This window comes from Neoarius graeffei, chromosome 1 (genome assembly GCF_027579695.1).
Source record: "Neoarius graeffei isolate fNeoGra1 chromosome 1, fNeoGra1.pri, whole genome shotgun sequence".
Lineage (NCBI taxonomy): Eukaryota > Metazoa > Chordata > Actinopteri > Siluriformes > Ariidae > Neoarius > Neoarius graeffei.
This window is the reverse complement of record NC_083569.1, coordinates 39,638,974-39,655,767: the sequence shown is the minus strand read 5'-3', so window position 1 is coordinate 39,655,767 and position 16,794 is coordinate 39,638,974. Positions and strand designations below refer to the sequence as shown.

The window sequence follows — 16,794 nt, the reverse complement described above, 5'->3', positions numbered from 1 at the left end:
CGGTTAACAAGTCTGGTTAACTAAAGTTTAGCCTCAAGAAGCCTTTGAATGAGTGAGTCAATGAACAACATGTCAAGAACATAACCCAGGCCTACAACAGTTTCTTTAGTATTCAGAACAAGAACATTCATTTGGTATATAACCGTTCGTTTTCATTTTGGAATCCAGGTGACTTTTAGCTTGTGAAAACAAAGAGCGATGACAAAGAAAGAAAAATATCTCGCTTCTCAGAAATAAATCTCAAAATGTTAGGCTATGTGAAACACTTCATCCTTTCACACACGTAATGTCCCAAACAGCAGTGGCACACAGCTTTGCGCATTCAGTTTGACAGCCATGGGTCAACTTTCAAGGGCACTTTCCTACTTTTCTGGAACGCGAAGTCGTTAATTAAATCATTGAACTCAAGCTGGCGTAGCGTGTGAAGACATGGTGGACAGTGATCATATTGACAATGACGGGTGATTTATGCGACGGGACAAGGTGGGCTTCCTTACGGGTGGTGAAATGCATCAAAAATGTTATCAATATGATCAAAACTTCTGAAAATATCATTTCATATTTTCCGATCTCACTACCTCCGAGGCCCCCTAGTGGCCGAGGCCCTGGGCAGCTGCCCATGAAGCCCATTAGGATAACGCGTCCTTGAGAACAACTCCTGAAAATGTCATGCATCTAGCATGAATAATTCAAAAGTAATGACTTACTGAACTTAGCATTTTTTACGTTTTTACAGTAAAATCAGTGTCACGCCCCATTTTGAAAGCCACAGTATCTGAAAAACTAAAAGATATGAGGCTGAAATTTTGTATGGTGTTAACATTTTAGTTTGTGAAAGTATGAAACAAATCGCAGATGGTCAGTCGGGAAGCTTCCGGTGGATTTTCATATGGACCGACCCAAAAATAGTCACTTGTGTTAAAGTGAACACAACATTCATTGTCCAGAGAGTACATAAGGCGCTGAGATTGTCAGAAATGCCACCAAATTTGGGCTTTTAAAAGCCGGTGGCTTTCGGAACTCCGAGTCGACCGCCATGCTGTTCACAAAGCAACACATGATCTCGCAAGATTGCTATCGCAACCACAAACATGTCTGCGCCCACGTACAGCTCCGGATACCGCATCGAATTTTTCATATCAAAATTTGTTACGCATCTCAGGTTATCGGGATAAAATCAGGTATCGTCAGTGAATCGTGATGCATTAAATTTTCATCGATTTTTAAATCGTCGATTGAAATGGATTGATAGATCAGGGATCAAGTAATCGTCACACCTCTACTCCATACAGGAGAACGTTAAATGAGTGGGGTTTTACCGTTCCTCCATTTTTACAATACCAAATATCAATACTCGCATATGGACAGAATATTCCAATATTTATTCGGAAGTACATATATGTTATTTACCAGCTGGGAGGTCCATATTGTGAAATACCGTGACCGAGGTCTTGAAAGTACTGACCGAGGTTCTCTGGGCCGAGGTCAGTATTCAAGGCCGAGGTCACGGTATTTCACCATATGGACCGACCTTAAGCTGGTAAATAATATATTTATTTTTTTCTTTATCAAATTCTAACAGAAAACGAGAGCGCCCGAAAGGGAAAACCGAGCTGAGCCGCCATTTTGAATCCTCATTCACGGCTGTAATGCAAATGGCTTCCTCCTCGGTATACAAGTGCACTTCCATGGCAGGAAAACAACTACATTTTGCCGCCTATGTAGTCCCCTATTTATACAAATAGGAGTCATTCAGGATTCAGCCATGTTTTTGCTCGGCGTTAGCAACAGTTAGAGGTTTTTAGCTTTCTCCTGAAATGTTTTCTTTTATTTCTTCTTCCTCAGGGCAGTAAAACTCGCTTTCGCTGTGAACACTGTCATTATTGCTATCCATGCTGTAAAATTAATGCTATTCTCCTGAGAAATGCTGGCAAAAATTTACAAGATTTTTGATAATCTTCTAAATGAATCTTATAAAAAAAGATAAATGTTGACAAAAGATGCTACTATGTTTGTTGTGAACGAGCGAGGTAACTGAGGTCCGTACCGTAGGATATGGACCCGCTAGCCAGCCAATCAGAGCGCAGGATTTGGACTGCAAAAAAAATAAAAGCCTTTATTTAAAAAAAAAAAAACACACCCACACAATATTCCTGCTAAACCGTTTACATGGTTAATGAAAACGAAACTTGGACGAACATTCCCATTTATGTGCAGCTGTGTGTACTCCGATTAACGTAAAACGCCCCCGTGTTGGTTTGTGTGCAACTGTCAAGTCTGTAATTGAGGCGCATATTCCGAATGCTCCTAAAACCCGAATAATATCAGCATAATCCCGCCTGTCTTTAATCGGAAAATGCTAAATTCGGAATATGCTGTTTACATGACCCGTATCATATTCGGAATAATAGTGGAAGATTAGTGTGCATGTAAACATATTGAGTGTGTGTTTTCTAATCTGTGTGTGTTTTGTTGTAGGTGGGAGAGCATAAGTTTAGTGCCCACAGGATCGTTCTGGCCGCCTCGATTCCTTACTTCCACGCCATGTTCACGAATGACATGGTCGAATGCAAACAGGATGAGATCGTCATGCAAGGCATGGATCCCAGGTAACTGAAGGAAACATTCTCCGATTTGTTTTGGTCTATAAATAACTTTTTTTTACTTGCATCTGGAAACCCCCAGAATAATTAAAGCCGAACAGGGACCGCTGTCGGATCTTGATTCGCTGATCTTAAAGCAGAGTGTCCTGATTCATCTAGCTGACAATACAGTGATTTGTGCTTTTATTTCCCTTCAAAGTGCTCTCGAAGCGCTGATCAATTTTGCCTATAACGGACACATAGCCATAGACCAGCAGAACGTTCAAGCGCTCCTGATCGGCGCCAGTTTCCTGCAGCTGCAGAACGTTAAAGACGCCTGCTGCTCTTTCCTTCAGGAGAGGTACTGCCCAGCCTACACGCTGCCAAACACAACACCTTTTTATGTGCATCGTATCAATCCCATGTTCCTAGACAAAGCGGATTCTCCTCCTGTGAAACCCAGGTTGCATCCAAAGAACTGCCTGGGTGTGCGCCAGTTCGCCGAGACCATGATGTGCACGACGCTGTACGACGCCGCCAACAGCTTCGTGCATCAGCACTTTGTGGAGGTTTCTGTGTCCGAGGAGTTTCTGAGCCTGCGGGCCGACGAGGTGCTCGAGCTGGTGGGCTGCGACGAACTCAACGTCAAGGCTGAGGAGCAGGTCTGATCAGTGGAAATGCTGTTAATTATTCGATACAGGTGGTCCCAAAATTTTTTTTTTTTTTAGGATTTTGTTACGACCACCTTACCTTTTTTTTTTTTTTTTTTTTTTTTTTTTTTTACATTGCCTAAAAGAAGTTATTGTGCGGAATTTGGTTAAGATTGAACAATGTTTAGAGGTGCCACAAAGCTATTAAAGTTTTCACTCAAGACACAATATAAAATAACGTGGCTTATTAAAGGTGGAGTACGAGATTTTGGAATAACGGTTCCCGCAAGCCATATTTTGAAAAGAAACACGCCCGCCCTCTGCATGCTCCCACCCCCCACATCTCCACCCCCCTCCCTACCCGCGCCTCCAAAGCATGTTGCCAAAACCATGTTTATGTGAACATAATGGTACTTACAGGTCAGAGCCTGAGAGTGAATCCGAACGAATAGTGGATACGGGAGGAGGAGGTGGTTTCAAAAACCCATGCTTCATTGGTGTCGAACTGGCTTGTGCCATGCCTTCATAACTAAGAAAACAATAAATAGGAGTTATCGTTTGTGCCACATACAGCTAAGCTAACAAATCATTTGTATGCATGAAATAAATACCATGGAAAAACTACCATCAAGGACGTAATACGACTATACGCGTTAGTATAACAATCCGTGTCAGCTAACTTTGCAAATCATGCTAACTTAGCAAAACCTACATTGTGTATCCGTTGCTTTGAAATGGCTGGAGTGGTCCCTGCGCATACTGTACGCGCAAGGGTAGGGGCAGGGGTGGGGTGGTGAGGGTTGGGGGGGGGTTTGGGTTCGCAGGCTTCAGTCTGATTGACGTGTCAGTATCCAATCATTTTGAGGTGGTACCTCGATAGGATTTGATGGCATTTTTCCTTTATTTTACACTGCAGACTGGATTAAAATATTTCGTTTTTGGGTCAAACCTTCTATTGTACTGCTTGCAACATGGGTGTGAGGCGCTTTTCAAGCAATATGGTAAAAAATACTCCTGAAAAAATCTCATACTCCACCTTTAACTGTATCATATTAATACAAACAATAGAGTAGAGTGGGGTAATACACCCCCGTGGGGTAATACGCCCCCGGCCTGTTTTACCCAAAATAACCACCAGATGGCGCAAAGTTACATTTCTATTGTTGCTATGGACTGGCTTGACAACGGGGATATACAGATATCCACTGTGGATCGCATATCAGCAACGCAGCGGAGAGAAATCAAATTTCATGGTAAGTGATATAATTTTCAGATATCAGTAAAACTGTATTTAGATAGCTGCTATTTCGTCAGATATCACAGCTGTGTATGTGGTATGAGTAGACAAGTCAGTACGTTAAAAAAATACATTAGGTATAAAAAGTTGAATCACATTTTGAAAGTAAGACCCTTTTTTGTAAAAGTGTAGTCTGTGGGGTAAAACGCCCCCTTAATGTCGGGGTAAATGGCCCCCAGGGGGCATCGTTTCCTTTTATCATAATTACTGTATTTCATACATTTCTGAATAACAGATACATAGTTTTTAATAACATCTCGCTTACCTGGTTGAGTAAAGCAAGTAATTTGAACTTAGTGTTAAAAATAATTGAAATTAAAAAAATTTTTAATTAAAATGCGAAATATAATAAAATAATGCATCTATTCATTAATTCAGGGATATTTTCTTGTTTCTTTCACATTATAGGCTTAAGTAAACACTTTTGCTATCCGAACAGCTTTTTTTGAGCGAGGGGGGCCTATTGCCCCACCTCAGGGGGCTTTTTACCCCACTGGGGGGGGTAAAAGGCCCCCTTGGCACAATGTTTGTTTTTGTTAAAAAAAAAATTAAGTATTAACTTTAGGCAAACTTTAGGTGGCATTATTGTTCGTCACTGTTGTCAAAAACTATGATTAAAACTAAACACATGGTTCATTTCAACTTGGAGAAAAACTGAATTTTCCTTAAGGAGGGCTTTTTCCCCCACTCTACTCTACAGTAATATAACTTCCTGTGTTCAAAGTAACAATCGCTATTACTTGTCTGTGATTTTCTAAACCCTTGGGTATTCTGGTATCTTGTGGCGATAAAAGAACACACTAAGGACTTCCCTAGCAGAAGGAAGCTTTCTCCCAGACAGTTCCTTGGAAGTGGGACCAATTAACCAAATGTAATTGTCCTTTCTGGTTTTGTGCTTTGCACCACCGGTACTGCTTGTATTACTGTTGCTAGCCGTCTGAAAAACATAGAAAGAAAACCATTCACAACTTCATCAGCATATTACGATCAGTGCTCATTGTTTAAGAACCCCTTAGTGCATGAAAGTTAACCTTCTATCAGTCTATAAACTCTTCCTGCCTCTTCTTTTTCATAGAAGTGGCATATTCCCTCTAGAACTGTGACTTTTTGGGGGTTTGAGATCTTCTCTGCAACAGTCTACGCACCAACTAATGTTAATGGCTTAACCCGATTTGCAACCTCGTGTGGCACCTCTAAATATTAACCAATTTTTCTGAAATTTTGCTTGTTGCCGCCTTTTAGCCTATGTAAAAAAAATGGTAGGGTGGTCGGAATGTTTTGGTAAAAAAAAAATTTTCCCATACATTTCAGGACCACCCTAACACACAGCTGTGAGCGGGAGTGGAGCCGAGTTTACCACGGCGCAAAAACTGTAGCACGAGAGAGAGACGTATTGATCCCTGAGCGAAAGTGTTTTATTGCAGCAGTCCAAAAAACAAGGACCGGGTATAGACGAGACTCCAGTAGACGAGTAACCGAGTGCGTAAAGAATAAGTTAAGTGATTGTAGTCCAAGGGATCATAACAATACAGTTGTGGTCAGAAGTTCACATCCAGTGACCTGAATGTCATCTTGGATGTGAAGGTCATGGCAATATCTGGGCTTTCAGGAATTTCTTTGAACTGCGCTTTTTCTGTGGCAGAATGATTGTACAGCATACAGCTGATTGGCTGGTGGATGAAGGGGTGGAGTGAGCAGCGGCTCATTATCATTTCAAGGAACAGGCACTCGTTTCGAGCAGGGCTGTTTAGACAGGCGGAGAAGGGAGCTGTGGCGTTTTATCCTTGTGGCATTTTGGCTAAAGCACAGGCCGTTATTAAAAAATGTTCTGTTTCCGGTCCACCGGCCGGGTGAGCGCTGTTTGTGCGGTTGAAATTTTTTTTAACGCCTTTTTTTCGGGTTCGTAAATCTAAAATCGAACTTGACTTTTATGCATTCCGCGCAGAATATAGAATCGAATCAGCTCTGCGCATGCGCCGTGCGGCACAAAAAAATGTCAGCCACCATGAAGGAAGGAGATCCGGAGTTTTCAAACATTTGCTTAAGTGTGAAATCGCAAAATAGTATTCTGGCGAACAACAAAATAGTAAAGATTCAGAAAAACAAATCATTCAGTGATCATTTTAATAGTGTAATTTCAGCCGAACTCGGCCTAACGCTCGATTTAGAACTACAAAAAGTTCGTGTGTCGGACCATCACAAACCGTTACTGGAAAATTCGTTTGATCTTGATCCATCCGAGACGCTACAAACAGCTTTTGAGTTTTGTTATGCAAAATTCATTACCTACTTTGTTAATGACGCTGACAGTACAAGTTTCAGTTGATTAAACTGTCATATTTTATTAAATGTGTCTGCTTTTGTAATAAAAAAGTACTGAAAATAAAAGCAAACACAGCATTGCGATTTCTTATCCATCCATCCATATATATATATATATATATATATATATATATATATATATATATATATATAAAATTATGGTATGATTATGGATGTTGGAACACTGGGCTAATAGCTGTTTCTTTGTTAGCCTTGATTGTGGGTTTCGAAGTATCCAATGGTCCCACATTCTCTGCATGTATCCCCTCTCTCTGGGATTGCTTGTATAGTAGCATTCCAGCAAATCCGTATTTTCTGTCCTCGTCCATCGATGTCTTGTTCCAGTAGCCCATTTCTCATCAGTTTGCCCTGGTTCCCTAGCAACTGACGCAGACCTTGTTGACCCGGGCGACGTCTGAGCCGGTATGACTCTATCAGTTATGTTTTCACTCATTCCTGAGGTAGGCTGATATATCATGAGGGGTTTTGCCTAAGGACCCTTACTGGATGATGTTTTGCCCCGACCGGGATTCGAACCCCGATCTCCTGCGTCGTAGTCAGTGAGCGTACTATCCAGCTGATATAATAATGGTGATAGATGTGGCGATCCCAGCTGACGCCAACATCAGGAAGAAGGAACATGAGAAACTTGAGAAGTATCAAGGGTTGAAAGAGCAGCTGGAACGGATGTGGAAGGTCAAGGGTTGCGTGGTCCCCATGGTAGTGGAGGCACTTGGGGCAGTAACCCCCAAACTGGGAGAGTGGCTCCAGCAAATCCCAGGAACAACATCTGAAGCCTCAGTCCAGAAGAGCGCAGTCCTAGGAACATCGAAGATACTGCGCAGAACCCTCAAACTCCCAGGCCTCTGGTAGAGGACCCGAGCTTGAGGATGACATGGATACCCCCCCCCCCGCCGGGGGTGAGAAGGAGATTTTTTTTTTAATTTTTATATATATATATATATATATATATATATATATATATATATATATGAGTGATTCCACGCTTATGGGTACTGAAATGGGGACATGAACTTATTTTTAAAAATTCACCTAAAACCATTTCTTTCTTTACCATCAGGTCACAAAACATGTAATCTTTAATGAATGATATGTTAAAAGATAACTTTAATTTTCTGAGATGTAATAAAAACATATTTATATGCCGAAGTCAAGCCTATGAGTTCCAAAATGATGTCTGTTACATTACTTCTGTTACGATTGTCCATCTCGCGTCTGTTACAAATTAATTACAATCTAGCTATATACCATGTTAATCTTATTGAAAGAATGTGTACGTTTATTCTACTACACATGTTTATTAATTATATTTGCTAAAACATCACCTTCCTATGTTTCAAAAAGTAATTCTACATTGTTAAAATTGAGAATATATATGTCCACAACACTTCTGTTACGTTCTGACTTTGGCATATAAATATGTTTTTATTACATCTCAGAAAATTAAAGTTATCTTTTAACATATCATTCATTAAAGATTACATGTTTTGTGACCTGATGGTAAAAAAAGAAATGGTTTTAGGTGAATTTTTAAAAATAAGTTAATGTCCCCATTTCAGTACCCATAAGCGTGGAATCACTCATATATAAAATAAATTAAAAAAAAATCCCTCCCTCCCTACTCTGTGGTTGGTAGAAGAGAGCAACTGGACTTGCTTGAAAAGTCTTGAAGACGTTTCGCCTCTCGTCCGAAAGGCATCATCAGTTCTGTCTGTCTAATAGGGAGTATCAAGTATTTATCCTCTCATGGATCATAATAGAATCCGAATCAGAATGCTGATGGCTGCATTGAAGGTGGCTGATAGATGTCATAGACACCCACCTCTGTTCAGTGATGGTCGTTCCAGGCTGACAAAATTGAACGATCCTCTCTGGCTAAGATGTCTGCCAGTTTTCTGGAAGTCCTCTCATACTCCCGCACTAGTCGAAGGGAACTCATCCCAAAGTGTGTAGAAACATATCTGTGAAGATACTCCCTATTAGACAGACAGAACTGATGATGCCTTTCGGACGAGAGGCGAAACGTCTTCAAGACTTTTCAAGCAAGTCCAGTTGCTCTCTTCTACCAACCACAGATTACTATGTACCTGGACGACTGAGTATCTTCACAGATATGTTTCTACACACTTTGGGATGAGTTCCCTTCGACTAGTGCGGGAGTATGAGAGGACTTCCAGAAAACTGGCAGACATCTTAGCCAGAGAGGATCGTTCAATTTTGTCAGCCTGGAACGACCATCACTGAACAGAGGTGGGTGTCTATGACATCTATCAGCCACCTTCAATGCAGCCATCAGCATTCTGATTTGGATTCTATTATGATCCATGAGAGGATAAATACTTGATACTCCCTATTAGACAGACAGAACTGATGATGCCTTTCGGACGAGAGGCGAAACGTCTTCAAGACTTTTCAAGCAAGTCCAGTTGCTCTCTTCTACCAACCACAGATTACTATGTACCTGGACGACTGAGTATCTTCACAGATATCTCCCTCCCTACTGAATTTTTTTTGCTCACCCGGTGGACAGGAAACGGATTTTTTTTTTTAAGGATGGCCACATCACGGACGTTTCATTAAGAACTCTGGGAACTGTGACAACTTGTGGAAAAGGGGTATAATAGGTCACCTTTAAAGGCCATAGGCAAGGGTCGGAGGTGGAACGTAGAATATCCAACTTTATTGTCTAGAAGAACGACCCAAAAAGCGAATTCAGTCTTCCTGGTGTCTAATTTGCACCCTAAAATTGAATAAAACGGTTAAAATATACTGGTTTGCGCAAGTTCTGAAGGTTTGTTTACATCTCACTTGCGTGCACTTTTACCGCCAGGGGGCCGTCATCGTGACGTCATTTAAGGCAAACAGACCGGGAGCAGCTCTGTGTTTTACTTGCGAACCGAGCACACGTGTACAGACTCTGGTTGTGAGAGGTTGTGTAAAATGTCTGATAGCGATTTTGAAGTCGGAACTCTCCAAATTGAATATCGAGAAGTGAAACCAGATATATATACAGTGGTATGCAAAAGTTTGGGCACCCCTGGTCAAAATTCCTGTTACTGTGAACAGTTAAACAAGTTGAAGATGAAATGATCCCCAAAAGGCATAAAGTTAAAGATGACTCATTCCTTTAATATTTTAACCAAAAACAATTTTTTTATTTTCATCTTTTACATTTTCTAAATGACAAAAAAGGAAAAGGGCCTGAAGCGAAAGTTTGGGCACCCTGCATGGTTAGTACCTAGTAACCCCCCCTTTGGCAAGTATCACAGCTTGTAAACACTTTTTGCAGCCAGCTAATAATCTTTCAGTTCTTACCTGGGGGATTTTCACACATTCGTCCTTGCAAAAGGCTTCCAGTTCTACAAGTTTCCTGGGCTGTCTTGCACGCACTGCTCTTTTGAGATCTATCCGCAGATTTTCAATGATGTTTAGGTCAGGGGACTGTGAGCCTGTGCCACTGGCTGCAACACAACCCCAAAGCATGATCGATCCACACCCATGCTTCAGATGTGGAGAGGTGGTCTTTTCCTGGAATTTGGCACCCTTTTTTCTCCAAACATACCTTTGCATATTGTAGCCAAAAAGTTCTATTTTGATTTCATCAGTCCACAGGACTTGTTTCCAAAATGCATCAGGCTTATTTAGATGTTCATTTGCAAACTTCAGACGCTGAATTTTGTGGCTCGGACGTAGGAAAGGTTTTCTTCTGATGACTCTTCCATGAAGGTCATGTTTGTTTAGGTGTCGCTGCATAGTAGAACAGCGCACCACCACTCCAGGGTTTGCTAAATCTTTCTGAAGGTCTTTTGCAGTCAAATGGGGTTTTATTTGCCTTTTTAGCAATCTAACGAGCAGTTCTTTCAGAAAGTTTTCTTCATCTTCCAGACCTCACCTTGATCTCCACTGTTTCTGTTAACTGCCATTTCTTAATAACATTACAATCTGAGGAAACAGCTACCTGAAAACACTTTGCTACATTCTTGTAGCCTTCTCCTGCTTTGTGAGCGTCAATTATTTTATTATTCAGAATGCGAGGGAGTTGCTTAGAGGAGCCCATGGCTGTTGATTTTAGGGACAAGTTTGAGGAGTCAGAGAATTTATGCAGCTTTGAAATCTGCATCATCTGACCTTTCCTAACGAAGAATTTGAACAAGCCACAGCTCAATAAGCTAATTAAGGTCTGGAACCTTGGTAAAAGTTACCTGAGAACTCACATGTATTGGGGTGCCCAAACTTTCGCATGATGTTCCTTTTCTTTATTCACTCTCCAATTGTACAGAACAAAAATAAGACACAAATCTTGCAGAAAACGCTGAAAAGAAATGTCGTCTTTACCTTTATGCCTTTTGGTGATCAGTTCATCTTCTGCTCACTTAACTATTCCCAGTAACAGACATTTTCAGTAAGGGTGCCCAAACTTTTGCATGCCACTGTATGAACCTATGGCCATTGCGAAGCCATAGTGGATATAGGTAACGATTACTTGACAGTGCGCCGGTAGGCCACATTAGCCTGCCATCCGCGGTATTTCCTGGTGTCAATATATCGGACCTGACGCCTCGTCTATCATTTTTTTTTTTTTTTTTCCAACTACCAAGCATTTAAATGAAAAAGGTAAAAATGTTTACCTCCAATCTTCTCCTTTTTGCTTGAGCGCTGCTGGTCCGTTTCTTCTTTCACTGCTTGATTTTGTGTTCGAATTTTGTCGGAACACCGTGAGGTTTGAGCCTTCTCTGTCCGACACTGACCCCTAAGCTCTCCAACAGATGGGGATCCTTCAAAAACGAATCGTCGTTGAAGTGATCGTAGCACAGAGTGGTGTATTTACCCGGCTGCCAACCCTCTGGCTTCACACGCACAATCCACTCTCTCCGCCTCTCTCCTCTTTCGGAAAAAGCCAACCCACTCGCTCCGCCTCTTCACCTCTTTCGGAAAAAGCCAACCCACTCGCTCCGCCTCTTCACCTCTTTCGGAAAAAGCCAACCCACTCGCTCCGCCTCTTCTCCTTTTGCGGAAAAAGCCAACCCACTCGCTCCGCCTCTTCTCCTTTTGCGGAAAAAGCCAACCCACTCGCTCCGCCTCTTCTCCTTTTGCGGAAAAAGCCAACCCACTCGCTCCGCCTCTTCTTTTGCGGAAAAAGCCAACCCTCTCGCTCCGCCTCTTCTCCTTTTTCGGAAAAAGCCAACCCTCTCGCTTCTCCTCTTTTGGAAAAAGCCAACCCTCTCACTCCTCCTCTTCTCCTCTGTCAGAAAAAGCCAACCCTCTCGCTCTGCCTCTTCTCCTTTTTCGGAAAAAGCCAACCCTCTCGCTCCGCCTCTTCTCCTCTTTCAGAAAAAGCCAACCCTCTCGCTCCGCCTCTTCACCTCTTTCGGAAAAAGCCAACCCTCTCACTCCTCCTCTTCTCCTCTTTTGGAAAAAGCCAACCCTCTCGCTCCGCCTCTTCTCCTTTTTCGGAAAAAGCCAACCCTCTCGCTCTGCCTCTTCTCCTTTTTCGGAAAAAGCCAACCCTCTCGCTCTGCCTCTTCTCCTTTTTCGGAAAAAGCCAACCATCTTGCTCCGCCTCTTCTCCTTTTTCGGAAAAAGCCAACCCTCTCGCTCTGCCTCTTCTCCTTTTTCGGAAAAAGCCAACCCTTTCGCTCCGCCTCTTCACCTCTTTCGGAAAAAGCCAACCCTCTTGCTCTGTCTCTTCTCCTTTTTCAGAAAAAGCCAACCCTCTCGCTCCGCCTCTTCCTCTTTCGGAAAAAGCCAACCCTCTTGCTCTGTCTCTTCTCCTTTTTCAGAAAAAGCCAACCCTCTCGCTCCGCCTCTTCTCCTTTTTCGGAAAAAGCCAACCATCTTGCTCCGCCTCTTCTCCTTTTTCGGAAAAAGCCAACCCTCTCGCTCTGCCTCTTCTCCTTTTTCGGAAAAAGCCAACCCTTTCGCTCCGCCTCTTCACCTCTTTCGGAAAAAGCCAACCCTCTTGCTCTGTCTCTTCTCCTTTTTCAGAAAAAGCCAACCCTCTCGCTCCGCCTCTTCCTCTTTCGGAAAAAGCCAACCCTCTTGCTCTGTCTCTTCTCCTTTTTCAGAAAAAGCCAACCCTCTCGCTCCGCCTCTTCTCCTCTTTCGGAAAAAGCCAACCCTCTCACTCTTCCTCTTCTCCTCTGTCAGAAAAAGCCAACCCTCTCGCTCTGCCTCTTCTCCTTTTTCGGAAAAAGCCAACCCTCTCACTCCTCCTCTTCTCCTCTTTTGGAAAAAGCCAACCCTCTCGCTCCGCCTCTTCTCCTTTTTCGGAAAAAGCCAACCCTCTCGCTCTGCCTCTTCTCCTTTTTCGGAAAAAGCCAACCCTCTCGCTCTGCCTCTTCTCCTTTTTCGGAAAAAGCCAACCATCTTGCTCCGCCTCTTCTCCTTTTTCGGAAAAAGCCAACCCTCTCGCTCTGCCTCTTCTCCTTTTTCGGAAAAAGCCAACCCTTTCGCTCCGCCTCTTCACCTCTTTCGGAAAAAGCCAACCCTCTCGCTCTGCCTCTTCTCCTTTTTCGGAAAAAGCCAACCCTCTCACTCCTCCTCTTCTCCTCTGTCAGAAAAAGCCAACCCTCTCGCTCTGCCTCTTCTCCTTTTGCGGAAAAAGCCAACCCACTCGCTCCGCCTCTTCTCCTTTTTCGGAAAAAGCCAACCCTCTCGCTCTGCCTCTTCTCCTTTTTTGGAAAAAGCCAACCCTCTCGCTCTGCCTCTTCTCCTTTTTTGGAAAAAGCCAACCCTCTCGCTCCGCCTCTTCTCCTTTTTCGGAAAAAGCCAACCATCTTGCTCCGCCTCTTCTCCTTTTTCGGAAAAAGCCAACCCTCTCGCTCTGCCTCTTCTCCTTTTTCGGAAAAAGCCAACCCTTTCGCTCCGCCTCTTCACCTCTTTCGGAAAAAGCCAACCCTCTTGCTCTGTCTCTTCTCCTTTTTCAGAAAAAGCCAACCCTCTCGCTCCGCCTCTTCCTCTTTCGGAAAAAGCCAACCCTCTTGCTCTGTCTCTTCTCCTTTTTCAGAAAAAGCCAACCATCTCGCTCCGCCTCTTCTCCTCTTTCGGAAAAAGCCAACCCTCTCGCTCCGCCTCTTCACCTCTTTCGGAAAAAGCCAACCCTCTCGCTCCGCCTCTTCACCTCTTTCGGAAAAAGCCAACCCTCTCGCTCCGCCTCTTCTCCTTTTTCGGAAAAAGCCAATCCACTCGCTCCGCCTCTTCTCCTCTCTCGGAAAAAGGTAAAAACTTCTTCCTGAGCTGGTCCCGTTGTTACAGTTCACTGCACAACAATAAGGCATGGGGTTTTCTCTGGAAATTCCTGAACACACATCTGCACTCAAGCCAAACGGCAATGTAAGTAAACGGAAGTGGACTCAACTCAAGCGGTTTGTTTGTCTTGAATGACGTCACGCGCCAAGCGGTCACGAAAATAGCCGACAGAAATTCACCGCGATCCGCACTAACTTATTTTAATTATTACTTCTTAACAATACTTCTTGGGACCAGAAGAAAATTACAGTTTTGTGGGTTTTTTTTAACATATAAAGTTTCAAATGTGCATAAATTGAAAACCGTTGCCTATGACCTTTTAAATATTGTGGAATGATCACCAAATAAGAATATCTCAGCAAAATGTTGGGAAAAATCTTTGATAGTTCCGAGAAAGGCTGAAGTTTTCTATCAATACGGTGAAGACAGAGTTTTATAATCCGCTTGTGCGCTGCATTCGTTATTCAAGTCCCTGTGTAAGTTGTTAGTATAGAAACAAGATATTAGGAAAAAAAAATGTTGCGAGTTGAATTATAGTAAGAGCTGTGTTAGAGAAAATGAATCAACACCTCCTGACCAATCAGAATCGAGCGTCCAGTTATACCACAGCGCTGTGCTATAAAGAATGACGAGCTGTTGTGGCTGTTTGTTTGATATTCTGGCCCAGCTCGTGCTTTCTTCATGTGTTTCCCATTTTGGCTGACTTGTTATTCGGAGGAAAAATGTTTACATTTTCTGAGCAAGGAAATGCTTAGCTTTGGCATCTCTATTAACGTGCACGAGATGAGGAACATGTGCCGGTCTCTTACCATGGCTACACGTGCTCGGTGTAGGTTTTCGAGGCCGTCCTTGCGTGGGTGAGGCATCAGAGAGACGACCGCGAGTCCTGCCTGCCTGAGCTGCTTTCCAAGACCAGACTGCCCCTGTGCCGACCCCAGTTCCTGGCTGATCGAGTTCAACAGGACGAGCTGGTGCGCTGCTGCCACAAATGCAGGTTTGTTGCTGTGCACTCATCCCCTCCAGACTGCTTTAACGTAGTAGGCTTTCCATCCATGAGACTTATGGAAATTTCAAAAAATGCTTATTTATAACGGGGGGGATAAAAATAATGAAAAAATATTGTTTGACTAAACAAGGAAGTTCCTATAGCTGTAAAAATGACTGAGCGTAGTAACTGTAGACTATATATTAAATAGCGAAAATGGTAAACGTTGCTGGCGTATTGACGGCAAGTGCTTCTGGCTGCAGCCAGCTGTCATGGTAACCAGAAAAGTTTCATTTTTGTTTCCTAAATTTATCTAGCTAGCTAATGCTGCTCGTTAAAAATAGTATGGATGATTGATGTTAGTTAATTGATGACGCTCCTTTTGATTCTCATGCTAAGAACGACGCGCAGGACTGGAGGTAATGGCAACGCAACAACGTTCACTTTCTTCGGTTGACTTTATGGATGTGAACTTGGATATTTATATATTATTCGATCCACGTTCACTGGATATGCACAATCTCAGTCGTGCACTCTGATTGGCTACTCTACTACCAGGCTATCGGCTCATATACCGTGAGTAGAGCAAAACAGAATGGCGGAGCGTGTTGCTGAACCAACCGAGGACGAAATAAAAGCTCTGCCCGAAAACAAAACCACAAAAAAAAGCAACAAAATATGGAATGAAAGTATTTCATGCTAAGAATTTTTTTTTTTTTCAAGAATTATGATTATCACAGGGCGGCACGGTGGTGTAGTGGTTAGCGCCGTCGCCTCACAGCAAGAAGGTCCGGGTTCGAGCCCCATGGCCGGCGAGGGCCTTTCTGTGTGGAGTTTGCATGTTCTCCCCGTGTCCGCGTGGGTTTCCTCCGGGTGCTCCGGTTTCCCCCACAGTCCAATGACATGCAGGTTAGGTTAACTGGTGACTCTAAATTGACCGTAGGTGTGAATGTGAGTGTGAATGGTTGTCTGTGTCTATGTGTCAGCCCTGTGATGACCTGGCGACTTGTCCAGGGTGTACCCCGCCTTTCGCCCGTAGTCAGCTGCGATAGGCTCCAGTTCGCCTGCGACCCTGTAGAACAGGATAAAGCGGCTAGAGATGATGAGATGAGATGATTATCGCATTTTTCACAAACTGCTCCTGTCATTTCGCCGGTTTGTTTACATTCTAAGCAGAAACGATTTTGTCAGGCGTTTTGTATAAAGTCTTTATTGATTTGAATTTGCAAAAAAAAATTTTTTTTTAAACGCTCTCTCAGAATCCAGCGAATGTGGATAGAATAAAGCAGTTATTCCACTCAACCTCGTCGTACACGGCTGATAGCTCATGTATGACTCGATTTCATGGAATAATTGTTCAGTATTTCTTTCGAAACGTTAATTTCAACAATTACATGATGGAATTGAATCTTGGTTGTTCGTTTGTTTGTTTGTATGGATCTAGTGTTACCCAGAACTAAGGCCACATCTGGAATAACCTGCTGTACACATGTGAAGAATGTTACATGTGGTATAAACTTGCCCCGGGCTTCTCTTCAAACAGGGATTTGGTAGACGAGGCAAAGGATTATCACCTAATGCCAGAGCGGCGACCTCACCTGCCCGCCTATAAGACACGACAAAGATGCTGCACGTCCATCGCCGGGTTAATCTACGCAGTCGGAGGACTCAACAGTGCAGGTGCTTTCC

The 16,794-nt window shown here is 43.1% G+C and overlaps 1 protein-coding gene across 1 annotated transcript in view; it reads left to right on the top strand.

Moving 5' to 3' along the window:
* Positions 1-16,794, top strand: part of klhl18 (kelch-like family member 18) — a 71,822-nt gene that overhangs the window by 24,420 nt on the left and 30,608 nt on the right. Inside the window, exons 2-6 of the mRNA XM_060931590.1 lie at positions 2,479-2,609; positions 2,803-2,943; positions 3,046-3,244; positions 14,954-15,114; positions 16,649-16,785. Of these exons, the coding sequence (XP_060787573.1) occupies positions 2,479-2,609; positions 2,803-2,943; positions 3,046-3,244; positions 14,954-15,114; positions 16,649-16,785 (769 nt within the window). The remainder of the gene's footprint in view (positions 1-2,478; positions 2,610-2,802; positions 2,944-3,045; positions 3,245-14,953; positions 15,115-16,648; positions 16,786-16,794) is intronic.